Source organism: Pristiophorus japonicus, unplaced genomic scaffold (assembly GCF_044704955.1).
Source record: "Pristiophorus japonicus isolate sPriJap1 unplaced genomic scaffold, sPriJap1.hap1 HAP1_SCAFFOLD_337, whole genome shotgun sequence".
Lineage (NCBI taxonomy): Eukaryota > Metazoa > Chordata > Chondrichthyes > Pristiophoridae > Pristiophorus > Pristiophorus japonicus.
This window is the reverse complement of record NW_027253183.1, coordinates 622308-638494: the sequence shown is the minus strand read 5'-3', so window position 1 is coordinate 638494 and position 16187 is coordinate 622308. Positions and strand designations below refer to the sequence as shown.

The 16187-nt window shown below is 53.3% G+C and overlaps 1 protein-coding gene across 2 annotated transcripts in view; it reads right to left on the bottom strand.

Annotated features, from left to right (window-relative positions):
* The window catches only part of LOC139250029 (uncharacterized), a 99161-nt gene that overhangs the window by 37274 nt on the left and 45700 nt on the right, over nt 1-16187 (bottom strand). Inside the window, exons 1-2 of one of the 2 annotated variants that reach the window (XM_070872592.1) lie at nt 14158-14329; nt 1560-1913 (exon numbers count right to left, since the gene is read on the bottom strand). In XM_070872592.1, the coding sequence (XP_070728693.1) occupies nt 1560-1913; nt 14158-14209 (406 nt within the window). In that variant the 5' untranslated portion in view covers nt 14210-14329. Of the gene's footprint in view, nt 1-1559; nt 1914-14157; nt 14330-16187 lie in introns of those variants that run through there. The other variant, XM_070872593.1, reaches the window with a different exon arrangement.

Sequence of the window (16187 nt, the reverse complement as noted above, 5' to 3'; positions counted from 1 at the left end):
ATGAGTGCAGATTTAGTCACTCAGAGATGCATTGTTTTATATATATACCCTGTCAATATCCTGATTTAACCAGGTATGTCACCATTATTCCTATTACTGCACTTGTTTTATGTGGCGGTCGGAAGAGAGGGCTGTGGCTGGTGAGGTGACCAGGGTCAGGGACCTGCTCGATGGCGGAGGAGCGGGCTGGATGACGCCAGAAACGCTGGCGCGGCGCCTAAATTCTGCCAACGTCCGCCACGCGGCCGATGCCATCGAGTCGCTAAAAACAGCTCTGGGCCCTGACTCCGTTAGGTGCATCGAGGAGGCTCAAGCACGTGGGGAGATCCCGTCCGAACTGACCCCCGTCCGGACGGAATTCCTCATCGGCGCCAAACCCCGGAACCTCCCTCGGGGGCCGGCGCCTCACAACTTGAGCCGCCTCGGGGAAATCCCCTCCGTGCCTTTCAGTTCCGCACGGAGGGGTTTCATGTACGGGCTGCTCCTGCACACTCTCAACTTTGCCATCCTCGCCTGCCGTCCGGACACGCCATGGCGTACCATCTTGCCGTCCGGAGGAGGCGGGGGTCCCCGATGGAGGGCACTCTACGCAGGGGTCCTCCCACTATTCGTCGGGGACTTGGCCTGGAGGGTGGTGCACGGAGCAGTGCCGTGCAACAAATTATTAAGCCGGTTCACGGACTCCCAGGCCGCCTGCAATTTCTGCGGTCTGGAGGAGTCCGTGTTCCATGTTTTTATTGAGTGCACGAGGTAGCAGCCCCTGTTCCATTATTTGAAGGGGCTGCTCCTGAAATTCTGGCTGCACTTCAGTCCCACTCTCCTGATCTTTGGGCACCCTGTGCGGAGGGGAGCGGGTAGGTCCGAAGGCCTCCTCGTAGGACTGCTCCTGGGCACGGCCAAGGGTGCCATTAGCCGGTCCAGGCAGCGGGCGGTCGAGGGGGTCGTTCAACCTGACTGCCTGCCTCTCTTCCGCTCTTACATCCGGTCCAGGGTGTCCTTGGAGATGGAGCACGCGGTGTCCACCGGTACGCTCGCGGCCTTCCGCGAGAGGTGGGCACCGGAGGGACTGGAGTGCATCATCACGCCCGGCAACCAAATTTTAGTTTGATTTTACGTTTTTAAGTTTAATTTGTTTTAATTGCCGGTGCTTTTAGTGTCCCCCTTCCCTTTTATAGGGGGCACTGGGGAAAATTGTGATTTTAGTGCCAAAAAAAAAAAAACGGCCTTGTAAATGTCTGGTGTGTCACCCAGGTCGGGTGGCACGGTTTAATGTGTTTTGTTTTGCAGATAAACTCCAAGGAGTTTACTGCACTTTTCCCTCAACATGTATTTTCCCGTTGAATCCTGTGTGTGAGGTTTTGTCCCACCATGTGCTCACTTAAACAAATTAAAAACAAATGGAGTTTGTCCCAGATTTCACCCTCCATTCTGTACTTAGAATTTCCACTCAGTGTTGTTACTGTAAAAGTGACAACGTTGTACAACATTTACTTACACATGAGATGTTGGTATTGTAACATTATTAGATATCAAACCAATATAATGTAGAATATACTTACTGGTTACATTCAGCCGGTTTCCATTTCCATAGATTGATCCCCAAATACCACAGATATAGACCGCGCTGTCTCTGCGCTCCACGCCTCTGATGGTCAGAATGTAGCTGTTACTGGCAACATCTCTGGAAAGCTGAAACCGCTCAGAGAAACCGCGTGATCGGTAAACCCTGCCACCTACATAATGAGAAAATATTTTGTGTTTCCTATCCTGTGAGAGGTACCAGTGTACAGTATATTTATCCACACGGTCATTCACATTGCTGCTCTCCAAGGTACACCGAAACTTCACCGTCCCACCCTCGGGCACCGTCACAACTTCTGGGGACTGGATAAGAACCGGACTTGCCTTTCGACCTGTGAATAGTAAATAACTGATGATCAGAACAGATGAGGAACAACATAAAGTAATAAGTTGAAACCGAAGTGATTATAAAATCTCCTGTGTGTTTGCGAATGGATATTGGTCTGAAATCCCACTCCTCTGTTTCCCGCGGGCGCTCGACAGAAAATGGTAAAAAAGATGCGCACCGACCTTTTCCTGCTGCGCCCACCAGAGATCCCGGTCCTGAGGCCTACTCTCCCTGCACATCGGAGCGTGTGTCTGTCAGGACGGATGTATGTTGGAGCTGGAGTGACATGGCACTGGGCAGCCAATCCAGGTCAAGTATTTTCTCATTCATAATAATGGGAACTCGGTCAGTAGGAGTTCTCATTATGATTGAGAAACACTCCCCCCCAACATCCAAACACAAGTAAAAAATAGAAAAAACACATCACATATTTAAGATTAATTTAAATTAAAGTTAATAAATGTCTTCGAAAAAAATATTATTTTTCAAACTTTTTTTAAAAAGATTTTTCATTATGGTTTAAAATAAACTTCCCTTAGTGGACAGGGTTTTTAACATTAAAATGTGCTTTTTAAATGTTATTGTTACTTGTTTTTGTATGTTTCAAAGCTGGTTTTCTGCACATGCGCATTGCACACCGAAAACCGGCTTTTGTGATGCCTTCCCCGGTCCGTACACACTCCGTACAGACTCAGGGAGGCCGGGATATCTGCCCCAATGTGTATCATCAGTAATTTGTAGCCGAGTTGTTCAAACATATCCTGAGCTTAGCTGTCCCACATTGCCCTGTACTGACCAACAATCCCACTGTGAACAGGCAGCCCAAAAACACACACACTGCAACTGAACTCAGAACTCCTGCTGTGGATATGTTCTTTGCTGCCTTTACCACGGAGGTTGGTACAACAAGGATCAGAAAATCAGGTAAAAAGTTGCCAGTTTTAGTAATATTGTGCGATACCCAACACAAGATTCTGATGTGGGTTCAGATACAGAAGGCTCTCGGTCCACTTCATCTCATCCTTCCAGAATTCCAATACTACCATCGTCCCATTGCAGCGTCCAGCGGTTTGTAATCCTGTCCCGTGTTCTGGCCTCGCCTGGGAACCTGTTCCAGCTTTTGATCACCGTCTTCAAATAACTGAGTCCTGAACTTGGCCTTTACAATCCTGACTGTGCCCTCCTGCCCTGGTTATATCTGAAAGTATTGTTCTGGGTTTGCTCTACCTACCCCCACAACACGTACTGTCCTTCCCCTGGGGCACGGGTACCTCCTATTGTTTATTTCCAATATTTTTATTCATTTATTCGTGGGCATCGCCGGTAAGGCCAGCATTTATTGCCCATCCCTAATTGCCTTAGAGAAGGAGGTGGTGAGCCGCCTTATACAACTGAGAGCAAGTGCTCTACTCGGAACTCCGACACGGCAAGGGAGCCCCAGGTGGGCAGAGGAAACGTTTCAAGGACACCCTCAAAGCCTCCCTAATAAAATGCAACATCCCCACTGGCACCTGGGAATCCCTGGCCCAAAGACCGTCCTAAGTGGAGGAAGAGCATCCGGGAGGGCGTTGAGCACCTCGAGTCTCGTCGCCGAGAGCGTGCAGAAACCAAGTGCAGGCAGCAGAAGGAGAGTGCGGCAAACCAGTCCCATCCACCCTTTCCTTCAACCACTGTGTGTCCCACCTGTGACAGAGACTGTAATTCCTCTATTAGACTGTTCAGTCACCTGAGAACTCACTTCTCGAGTGGAAGCAAGTCTTCCTCGATTCCGAGGGACTGCCTATGATGATGATGACAACTGAGTGGCTTTTTAGACCATTTCAGAGGGCAGTTAAGGGTCAACCACATTGCACTGGGTCTGGAGTCACATATAGGCCAGACCGGGCAAGGGCGGCAGATTTCCTTCCCTAAAGGCCATTAATGAACCAGATGGGTTTTTATGACAATCCGGTGGTTTCATGGTCACCATTACTGACACTGGATTTTTATTCCAGATTTATTTATTCACTGAATTTAAATTCCCCAGCGGCCGTGGTGGGATTTGAACTCATGTCTCTGGATCATTAATCCAGGCCTCTGGATAACTCATCCAATGATATAACCACTATGCTACCGTTCCCGATATATACGGCACCTTTCATTTATTCTGACTGAACACCATTCATCATTAATCAGCCCAGCTGGGAAGCTTGTTGAGCTCTCTTTGTGAGATCTTGGCTGCGTCCACTGAATCCACCCACCCCCACTCCCCGAGTCCACCCCCCCCGTCCCCCGCTCAATCCACACTCCCCCCACCCCCCGAGTCCACCCCCCCCCGTCCCCGCTCAATCCACACTCCCCCCACCCCCCGAGTCCACCCCCTCCGTCCCCGCTCAATCCACACTCCCCACCCCACCCCCCGAGTCCACCCCACCCCCACCCCCGCTCAATCCACACTCCCCCCCCACCCCCGAGTCCACCTCCCCCCACCCCCGCTCAATCCACACTCCCCCCCCCACCCCCCGAGTCCACCTCCCCCCACCCCCGCTCAATCCACACTCCCCCCCCACCCCCGAGTCCACCTCCCCCCACCCCCGCTCAATCCACACTCCCCCCCCCACCCCCGCTCAATCCACACTCCCCCCCCACCCCCCGAGTCCACCTCCCCCCACCCCCGCTCAATCCACACTCCCCCCCCACCCACTGAGTCCACCCCACCCCCACCCCCGCTCAATCCACACTCCCCCCCCACCCCCGAGTCCACCTCCCCCCACCCCCGCTCAATCCATACTCCCCCCACCCCCCGAGTCCACCTCCCCCCACCCCCGCTCAATCCATACTCCCCCCACCCCCCGAGTCCACCTCCCCCCACCCCCGCTCAATCCACACTCTCCCCACCCACTGAGTCCACCCCCGCTCAATCCACACTCCCCCCCCCACCCCCGAGTCCACCTCCCCCCACCCCCGCTCAATCCACACTCCCCCCACCCCCCGAGTCCACCACACCCCCGCCCCCGCTCAATCCACACCCCCCCCCCACCCCGAGTCCACACCTCCTCCCACCCCCGCTCAATCCACACCCCCCCCCACCCCGAGTCCACCTCCCCCCACCCCCGCTCAATCCACACACTCCCCCCTACCCCCCGAGTCCACTACGCCCCCCGCCCCCGCTCAATGCACACTCTCCCCCCCTCCGCGAATCCACAGTTCCTCCCCCCCGACCCCTGCTGAATCCACAGTCCCCCCCCCATCCAAGGCAAGTCAAAACATCTCCTTTGTGCGGCCACAAATCCCCCTTGCCCCAAACTCCAACCCACTTCCCCCATTTACCTGGAAATTGTCGGGCCGCCAGGGGCCACCGGATCTTCATCTCCAGCAGACACTCTGTGCCCTCTTCCCAGCCTGGAGTGGGCGGCAGTCTTTATACAGACCCGGGAGGTACAGAGATCACTCCCCAAACCCACTCTGGGTTAAAATCGACCGGCGGTATTTATACAGACCCGGGAGGTGCAGAAAGACCACTCCCCAAGACCCACTCTGGGTTAAAATCGACCGGCAGTATTTATACAGACCCGGGAGGTGCAGAGATCACTCCCCAAGACCCACTCTGGGTTAAAATCGACCGACAGTATTTATACAGACCTGGGAGGTGCAGAGACCATTCCCCAAGACCCACTCCGGGTTAAAATCGACCGGCGGTCTTTATACAGACCCGGGAGGTGCAGAGATCACTCCCCAAGACCCACTCCGGGTTAAAATCGACCGGCAGTATTTATAGAGACCTGGGAGGTGCAGAGACCATTCCCCAAGACCCACTCCGGGTTAAAATCGACCGGCGGTCTTTATACAGACCCGGGAGGTGCAGAGATCACTCCCCAAGACCCACTCCGGGTTAAAATCGACCGGCGGTATTTATACAGACCCGGGAGGTGCAGAGATCACTCCCCAAGACTCAGTCCTGGTTAAAATCGACCGGCAGTATTTATACAGACCCGGGAGGTGCAGAGATCACTTCCCAAGACTCAGTCCTGGTTAAAATCGACCGGCAGTATTTATACAGACCCGGGAGGTGCAGAGATCACTCCCCAAGACCCACTCCGGGTTAAAATCGACCAGCAGTATTTATACAGACCCGGGAGGTGTAGAGAGACCACTCCCCTAGACCCACTCCGGGTTAAAGACCCCAGAGAATGACCTGTGAAGTGCTCCGGTGGGGATCTGGAAAAGATTAAAGGGCAGAAGTGATTTGTGCAGAAGACAAAAGGAGACCTAATGGGAGAAATAAAATAAATAAAAGACTTATACGAAACGCAGAGTGTGAGTAGAATGAGAAGAATGAAACACTGGTCATGCTGCTGTTTAACCTGTGGTCAAATCTGATTTTTAATTTGCATTCTGAAAACCTGAGCAATACAGTAAATAAAGGGGAGCAGTTTCAGCAGGAGATCTTTCCATTCCCAATACAATAAATGTGTTATTTAAAGAGAGAATCCCTTCACAGCACAGGGATGTACAACAGTGACTCCCTTCAGTCGGTACCATTGGCTCACTCCATTCCCCCCGAACGTGGCAGCTAACAAACTCCCATTGGAACAGCTATTTCAATTGCTCACTATCTGCAATTTATCTTTTCAAAGTTCCATTATATGTGTCTTCCCTTGTCCACCGCCCCTCCCTTAGTTCCACATTGGCAGCCATTTGACCAATTAGAATGATGGTTTCTGAATCAGGGTCAATCCTCCAATCCATTTGTCTCAATCCTTCCCTCATCTCTTTAAATTTAGCAATTATAAAGTTGTAAACCTGGCTCCTGGCCTTTGGTATAATTGGGTCTCAGATAGAAACATACACAGGATGCGGCCATTCGGCCCATGGTACCTGTGCTGGCCCTTTGCAAGAGCTATTCAATTACTCCCATCCCCTGCTCTCCCCCCATAGCCTTGCAGAATTTTCCTTTTCAAGTATTTATCCAATTTCCTTTTGAAAGTTGTTATTGAATCTGGTTCCACCGCCCTTTCAGGCAGTGCACTCCAGATCATAACAAAGGGGAGGGTTACTGATGGGGGCAAGGTAGTTCATGGTCAAACATGACAGCCCCCTGCCACGCTACTCACTGCTTCCCCACTGCCCCATACCATGCTACTCACTGCTTCCCCACTGCCCCATACCATGCTACTCACTGCTTCCCCACTGCCCCATACCATGCTACTCACTGCCTTCCCCACTGCTCCATAACATGCTACTCACTGCGTTCCCCACTGCCCCATACCATGCTACTCACTGCCTTCCCCACTGCCCCATACCATGCTACTCACTGCCTTCCCCACTGCCCCATACCATGCTACTCACTGCCTTCCCCACTGCCCCATACCATGCTACTCACTGCTTCCCCACTGCCCCATACCATGCTACTCACTGCCTTCCCCACTGCCCCATACCATGCTACTCACTGCTTCCCCACTGCCCCATACCATGCTACTCACTGCCTTCCCCACTGCCCCATTCCATGCTACTCACTGCCTTCCCCACTGCCCCATACCATGCTACTCACTGCCTTCCCCACTGCCCCATACCATGCTACTCACTGCCTTCCCCACTGCCCCATACCATGCTACTCACTGCTTCCCCACTGCCCCATACCATGCTACTCACTGCCTTCCCCACTGCCCCATACCATGCTACTCACTGCCTTCCCCACTGCTCCATAACATGCTACTCACTGCTTGCCGTCAGGGGAGGGGGGATGGTGAAAATGGTCAGGGAAGGGGGAGGGGGAGTGAACACGGTCGGGGGAGGGGGTGAACACTGTCAGGGGAGGGGGAGAGGGTGAACACGATCGAGGGGGTGATGGGGTGAACACGGTCGGGGGAGAGGGTGAACATGGTTGGGGGAGGGGGATGGGGTGAACACGGTCGGGGGAGAACAGTGTCGGGGGAGGGGGTGAACACGGTCGGGGGAGGGGGAGGGGGTGAACACGGTCGGGGGAGAACAGTGTCGGGGGAGGGGGTGAACACGGTCGTGGAAGGGGGAGGGGGTGAACACGGTCGGGGGAGGGGGAGGGGGTGAACACGGTCGGGGGAGAGGGATGGGATGAACATGGTCAGGGGAGGGGGAGGAGGTGTACACTGCCGGGGGAGGGGGAAGGGGGTGAACACGGTCGGGGAGAACAAGGTCGGGGGAGGGGGAGGGGGTGTACACTGCCGGGGGAGGGGGAAGGGGGTGAACACGGTTGGGGATGGGGAGGGGGAGAACACGGTCGGGGGAGGGGGAGGGGAGAACACGGTCGGGGGAGGGGGAGGGGGTGATCACGGTCGGGGGAGGGGGAGGGGAGAACATGGTCGGGGGAGGGGGAGGCGGTGATCACGGTCGGGGGAGGGGGAGGCGGTGATCACGGTCGGGGGAGGGGGAGGGGGAGGCGGTGATCACGGTCGGGGGAGGGGGAGGGGAGAACATGGTCGGGGGAGGGGGAGGGGAGAACACGGTCGGGGAGGGGGAGGCGGTGATCACGGTCGGGGGAGGGGGAGGGGAGAACACGGTCGGGGGAGGGGGAGGGGAGAACATGGTCGGGGGAGGGGGAGTGGGTGAACACGGTCGGGGGAGGGGGAGGGGAGAACACGGTCGGGGGAGGGGGAGGGGGAGGGGGTGAACACGGTCGGGGGAGGGGGAGGGGAGAACATGGTCGGGGGAGGGGGAGGCGGTGAACACGGTTGGGGGAGGGGAAGGGGGTGAACACGGTCGGGGGAGGGGGAGGGGATGAACACGGTCGGGGAGGGGGTGAACACGGTCGGAGGAGGGGGAGGGGGTGAACACGGTCGGGGGAGGGGAGAACACGGTCGGGGGAGGGGAGAACACGATCGGGGGAGGGGGAGGGGGTGAACACGGTCGGGGGAGGGGAGAACACGGTCGGGGGAGGGGGAGGGGGTGAACACGGTCGGGGGAGGGGAGAACACGGTCGGGGGAGGGGGTGAACACGGTTGGGGGAGGGGGTGAACACGGTCGGGGGAGGGGAAGGGGATGAACACTGTCGGGGGAGGGGAGAACACGGTCGGGGGAGGGGAGAACACGGTCGGGTGAGGGGGAGGGGGTGAACACGGTTGGGGGAGGGGGAGGGGATGAACACGGTCGGGGGAGGGGAGAACACGGTCGGGGGAGGGGGTGAACACGGTCGGGGGAGGGGGAGGGGTTGAACATGGTCGGGGGAGGGGGAGGGGGTGAACACGGTCGGGGGAGGGGAGAACACGGTCGGGGGAGGGGAGAACAGGGTCGGGGGAGGGGGTGAACACGGTCGGGGGAGGGGAGGGGATGAACACGGTCGGGGGAGGGGAGAACACGGTCGGGGGAGGGGGAGGGGAGGGGATGAACACGGTCGGAGGAGGGGGAGGGGAGAACACGGTCGGGGGAGGGGGGAGGGGAGGGGGTGAACACGGTCGGGGGAGGGGGAGGGGAGAACACGGTCGGGGGAGGGGGGACGGGAGGGGGTGAACACGGTCGGGGGTCCTCCAGCCCTTCAACCCTCCGGGAACTCTGCACTCTAATTCTGGCCTCTTGTGCATCCCCCACTTCCTTCGCCCCACCATTCTGGTGGCCGTGCCTTCAGCTGTCTGGGCCCGAAGCTGTGGCATTCCCTCCCTAAACCTCTCCGCCTCTACTTCCTTTTGGTCACTCCTTAAACCCGACCTCTTCACCTGGCTTAATATCTGTTTATGTGGCTCGGTGTCAAATTGTGTCTGATACCGTTCCTGAGAAGCACCTTGTGAGGGTTTATTACGTTAAAGGCACTATAAATACAAGTTGTTCTCATTGAATGGGTCGGGCTGCAGCCCACAATTGGATTTGTGCAGCCACAAACACACTCGGCAAACAGCGAGGGGGAGCCCAGCTTCTCCAAGTATTGGCGGACCGGATTAAACACACGGAGAACTGCAAACCCCAAATTCTGGTTCGAAAACGAATGGAGTTGTGAGCATCAGTGAATAAATGGGAGCAGTGGCAACACCAACAAATCAGTAAGTTAGTGGGACAGTGAGAACTGAACCAACTCCAGAGCCATGGACACACGGAAATCAATTCCTGAAGCAGCAGGCACATCAGCAGATGAATGGATTAACAGCAACATTGGTGAATTGAGAGAGAATGGGCTAGCAACAAATCAATAAAGGAAGGGAGCAGCTGGCACTGGTGAACTAATACCCTTCTTACCTTTGCTGCCACTGCTTCCTGCCCCCGAGGCTGTTAACCCACTTTCACTGGTTCACCAGCGGTTTACGTTTCAAAGCACTGTGACCCATCCTCGTGTATTTGCTGACTACAAGGCAAGTTCAAAACACTAAAGGTGGTTTCAGCGAAGAAAGAGGCTTTTACTTTGCTGCAGCACTTGGACAGTTAATATATATTTGTATAATATAATCAGTTTATGTGCTTTCAAAAATTCCTGCGTAAAATCCACTGGTGGCTGTATTTTAATATACATTGCTGTATAGATAGAGACACATAAATAGGTGTATCCCACTCAATGATGTTCACAAACACCCCATACAAGTAAAACACATTCAAAAATATTCTGATTTGTCTTTCTTGGATCCAAAATGGATGACCTCACACTTCCCTGTAATAAACCCCACCTGCCATAGTTTTGCCCACTCACTGAGTCTGTCGATGTATCTTTGTAACTTCCTGTTCACATCTGCACAACTGACTGTGTCTCCTAACTCAGTGCCATCTTGGATGTGTAACTCAATCCCTCCATCCAAATCACTAATAAATATGGTGAAGAGCTGAGTCCCGATCCCTGGGAAACACCACTTGTCACCTCCTGCTAATCAGAGTACTTGTCACTGTCTCCTATCTCTCAACCAATGACCAACACATTTCACTGAGTCCCCTTCAATTCCATGCCTTCTCATGTTTGATAATCTGTCAGGAACCTGATCTTTCTGGAAGTTCATGCAGACCATATCCATAGACACTCCCCTATCCACCATGTGAGTGAGATCCTAAACACATTCAGCTCGATGAACCAGACATGACCTAGTCTTCACAATCCGTGCTGGCTCTCTTTGATCAGCTCAGACTTGTCCACGTGCTCGGTCACTCTGTCCCTGGTGATCTATTCCAGCAACTTCCCCACAACTGACATTAAACTGACAGGTCAATAGTTACTTGGGGGCCAAGTTTTGGCCTGAGTTGCTCCTGTTTTTTTGGAGCAACTGGTTTAGAATAGAGTATCTTAGAAATTGCAATTCTCGGCATTTAGTTTGCTCCAGTTCTAGTCAGTTGGAACAGTTTCAGTTTGGAACAGCTTTTTATTTTCAAAAGGGGGCGTGTCCGGCCACTTTTGAAAGTTTAGGCAGTGAAAACATACTCCAAACTAACTTAGAATAGAGTAAGTGTAGATTTTTGTACGCTCAGAAAAACCTTGTCTACACTTAGAAAATCAGGCGTAGGTTACAAATCAGGCGTAAGGAATGGCAGGGTTTAAAGGGAAGTTTACAAACATTAAACACTTCAGTTTTACAAATAAAGAGCCATCATCAATAATAAATGATAAATACATTAATAAATCAACCAATAAATCAATCAAAACAAAATAAACAAACATTTTTTTTTAATTAAAAAATCAATAAATAAAACATTTTCTACTTGCCGACTGCAGCACCGGGAGTCCTCCAACAGCGTGCTGGGACATCCCCCGCCCCAGTGTGTCTCTATCTCTCTGTCTGTCAGAGTCTGTGTTTCTGACAGTGAGGGGAGGGGGAAGGGGGAGGGGGAGGAGGGGGTGGGGAGGAGGAGGGGGGAAGAGGGGGTGCGGCAGGGAGAAGGGAGGGGAAGGGGGGAAAAGGGGAGGAGAGGGGAGAGAGGGGAGGGGTGGGGAGAGAAGGGAGGGAGAGAAGGGAGTGGGGGAGGGAGGGAGAGAAGGGAGTGGGGGAGGGAGGGAGCGAAGGGAGGGGGGAGGGAGGGAGGGAGAGAAGGGAGTGGGGGAGGGAGGGAGCGAAGTGAGGGGGGAGGGAGGGAGACAAGTGAGGGGGAGGGAGGGAGAGAAGGGAGGGAGGGAGGGAGAGAAGGGAGGGAGAGGGGAGAGGGAGGGAGAGAAGGGAGGGGGAGGGAGGGAGAGAGAGAAGGGAGAAAGGAGAGGGAGGCTGCACGGGCCGGGCCCAAGACTTCGGGCTGGGCCTGTTTTTAGCACCGGATTTCCAGGTAGGCGCCGTCGGGTCCAGGGTCCGTGGTCCGGCGGGGGTCGGGATCGCGGGTCGGGGTGGGTGGGGGCGGAGGTCGGGTCGGCGGGGGGTCGTGTCCGGTCCGGGGGGGGGAGCGGGAGTCGAGTCAGGGGGGAGGGGGAGGTGAAGGTCGGGGGGGGGGGGGTCGGGTCGCGTCCGGGGGGTGGGGGAGCGGGAGTTGAGTCGGGGGGGGGGAGGTGAGAGTCGGGGGGTGGGGGGGGTTGGGTCGGGCCGGGAGGAATCAGGAGCTGGGCGTGGGAGGTGCAGCCTTATCCACGCAGCCCCAGTGAGGCCATTCGGCCAGGGCTAGGGGCTGCGTGCTTCGGGCCCCTCCCACACAGTTTTGGGCACCTGGAGCTACTGCACATGCGCGCCCACTGTAGTGCGCATGTGCAGAGGTCCCGACACTGTTTTCAGAGCAGGGACCTGGCTCCGCCCCCCACAGCTCGTGATGCGCCGCGCCCAGCTCCAGAGGACCTGCAGGGAGCCGGAGAATAGGTAAGTTTTTTTTTAAGGCACACTTTGTGGCGTGAAAAATGGGCGTCCAGTCGGGGCGTGGCCCGAAACTTGGGCCCTTGCTTTCTGCCTCCTCCCTACTTCAAATATGGAGCACCATTTTCAATTTTCCAGACCAAGGACATAATTCCTGATTCTAGAGAACTCTGGAAAACAATGAAACACATCTACAATTTCCTCACTGGTTTCTTTTAATATCCGGGGTGGTAACCAGCAGGTCCTGGAGATCTGTCTCTCTTCAGTCACAATATTTACACAGTGACATTTTTTACATGCATTAACTCCAGTATGTTCTTCTAAATGGATGCAAAGTTTCCATTGCCCAAGTCTGCCATGCCCTTATTATCTATTATAGTCTCGCCTGTATCTGTCTTTATTGGGCCCACATTCCCCTTCAGCTGCTCCCTTTCTCCAAATAAACTGAAACACCCATCAGTGCCTTTGTCACCTCGAGACTTGACTATTCCAACACACTCCACATTCAACCCTACGTAAGCTAGAGGTGATCCAAAACTCGGCTGTCCGTGTCCTAACTCGCACCAAGTCCCACTCACCCATCACCCCTGAGCTCGCTGACCGACATTAGCTTCCGGTTAAGCAATGCCTCGATTTCAAAATTCTCATCCTTGTTTTCAAATCCCTCCATGGCCTCGTTCCTCCCTATCTCTGTAATCTCCTCCAGCCCCACAACCCCTGCCCCCCGCCCACGCAAGATATCTGCGCTCCTCTAATTCTGCCCTCTTGCCCATCCCTGATTATAATCGCTCCACCATTGGTGGCCGTACATTCTGTTGCCTGGGCCCCAAGCTCTGGAACTCCCTGCCTAAACCTCTCTGCCTCTCTTTCCTCCTTCAAGCTAATCCTTAAAACATACCTCTTTGACCAAGCTTTTGATCACCTGCACTAATTTCTGCTTATGCAGCTCGGTGTCAAATTTTATCTCTCATACTCCTGTGAAGCCCCTTGGGAAGTTTCACTACGTTAAAGGTGCTATATAAATACCAGTTGTTGTTGTTGATAACTTCTGCTGTTTGCTTTGATAATCTTCACCAGTTTTTTCTGTATTCCTTTATGCAGCTCTTACTTTCTTTGTATCCCTTTGTTGCTTTATTTCCACATTGCCTTGCATTTGTGTCAGCCTTTGCTTTTAGTATAATACAGTTTCTTACCTCACAGGAGGGGCCAGCCTACTGATAGCTCACCCAACGCCTGTTCTTCACAAGTGAATCTGAACAATACATCGTGGATGGCTTCTCAGCCTGGAAGAGCAGTTGATCCTATTGGTCTCCACACCCCAGCAGTCACACACACAGACCAGGAGTGGGATAACTGGGCACTGTGGCTCAGTGTCACATCTTACCGGGTATTTGTCCACTGAACCATGAGAAATCCCAACATATCTCAATTCTTAAACATAAATATCTGACTGCAAAATACCCGACTCACACCACCCGGCCACAATCCCGAAATCAAACTCAGAAATGTGATCATATGAAACCAAACCCAGGTTGGATGCCCCCACTCTGGGCATTTACTTACCCACTGCGACACAGAGGGTCAGAGTCACGGCTGTGAGCCTCGGGCCAAACATTTCAAATTAATTATTTTTAAAAGATGAAATTCCTGTTCATTCACACACTGTATAATATGCTACCGTCGATGTTTCAGAGATAGCTGATTGTCACTGAACTTCCTTACAGGGTTCTCACAGCTCAAGTACAAACCACATAAAGAGGAACGAATAACAAGAGCAAGTGGGCCGTCCTCTGGAAAAACATATTCACACAAAGAAAGACTTGCATTTATATAGCGCCTTTCACGAGCACCAGATGTCTCAAAGCGCTTTACAACCAATGAAGTACTTTTGGAGTGTAGTCACTGTTGCAATGTGGGAAACGGGGCAGCCAATTTGTGCACAGCAAGCTCCCACAAACAGCAATGTGATAATGACCAGATAGCCCGTTTTTGTTGTTGATTGAGGGATAAATATTGGCGAGGACACAGGGATAACTTCCCTGCTCTTATTTGAAATGGTGCCATGGGAGCTTTTACATCCACCTGAGAGCAGACAGTGTCTCAGTTTGTCTCATCCGAAAAACAGCACCTCCGACAGTGCAGCACTCCCTCAGCACTACACTGGAGTGTCAGCCTAGATCTATGTTCTCAAGTTCCTGGAGTGGGACTTGAACCCACAACATACTGACTCAGAGGTGAGAGAGCGACCCACTGAGCCACAGTTGACACTTACAAACAAGCAGCGAAACTAGTTTGTACCAATCGCTTTTGAATGCAGTATTTCCCGTTCGAGTCGAGAAGCACAGTATGGGCCAGGCTGAGTGGACCCGTGGGTCTATTCCCGTCCAGAATTTTCAAATATTCTTAAAATATCACTAGAAATGTAACACTTGAGAAATCCTCTCAACGGAGCTGAAAATCTGCATCCCTTCCGGCACATTCCTGCAGTAACTCCGATGGACCTTTGGTAAAAAGGCCACAAGTTGGGCCTGGGCCCTGGATACCCAGGTCCTGCCCTTACGTGGGTGAACCTGCTGGGTCTGGTAAGGGGTGAGGCCTCTGCCCGGCCCAAACAGGCCAGCGACGTAGGAGGTGGTGAAGTGAGGGACTCCCAACACTGAGAATTCCGGCATTCCCTGCCTCTCACTCACTGGGCATACCACAGGAGGCCGGAACCAGTGGACCAGACAAAGTGAGGCCAGGAGTACCAGCTTCTTCGAAGGTGAAGGTGGGGCCGGGAGAACAAGGCTGGTCAGGTGTGGTTCAGTGGGTCACTCTCTCACCTCCAGGTCAGAAGGTTGTGAGTTCAAGTCCCACTCCGCACTCCTCAACACATCATCCAGGATCACACTCCAGTGCAGTACTGAGGGAGTGCTGCGGTGCTGGAGGTGCCATCATTCGATGAGACATTAACCGAGGCCTTGTCTTCCCTCTCAGGTGGATGTAAAATATCCCACGGCACTAACCAAAGAATAGGGGCGTTCTCCCCGGAGTCCTGGCTAAGATTTATCCCTCAACCAACATCACTAAAACTGATTATCTGGTCATTATCACATGCTGCTAGTGGGATCTTGCTGTGCACAAATTGGTTGCTGCGTTTCCGATGTTACAACAGTGACTACACTTGTAAATTACTTCATTGTCGGTAAAGTGTGTTGGGACTTCCTGCGGTTGTGAAAGGTCTGTAGAAATGCAAGTCTATCTTTCTTTCGTTATTGGTTCCTCACACTGGTAGCTGTGGGTCCCTGATACACCCGCTTCTCTTGCTGCTATTTAGATTACTGCTTCAAAGTAAACCAGCAAACTGGGGCCAGAGGATACAAACAAAAATTAGAGCAAAGTACATTTAAAACTGAGTATCAGAGGGCTAAATGTTTCAACGCTGTACAGGAACACTGGGATTATTCTAACTGAAATAGGACCATGTGACAAGTTAGGATACTCGAGGGATCAGAAGGGACCATTTTGCCTTTTCTCATCCCACAGAGATCTGGGAATAGATACACAAATCTCTAAACATAGCAACACAATTTGATCAAGGCATAAAGAGTGCA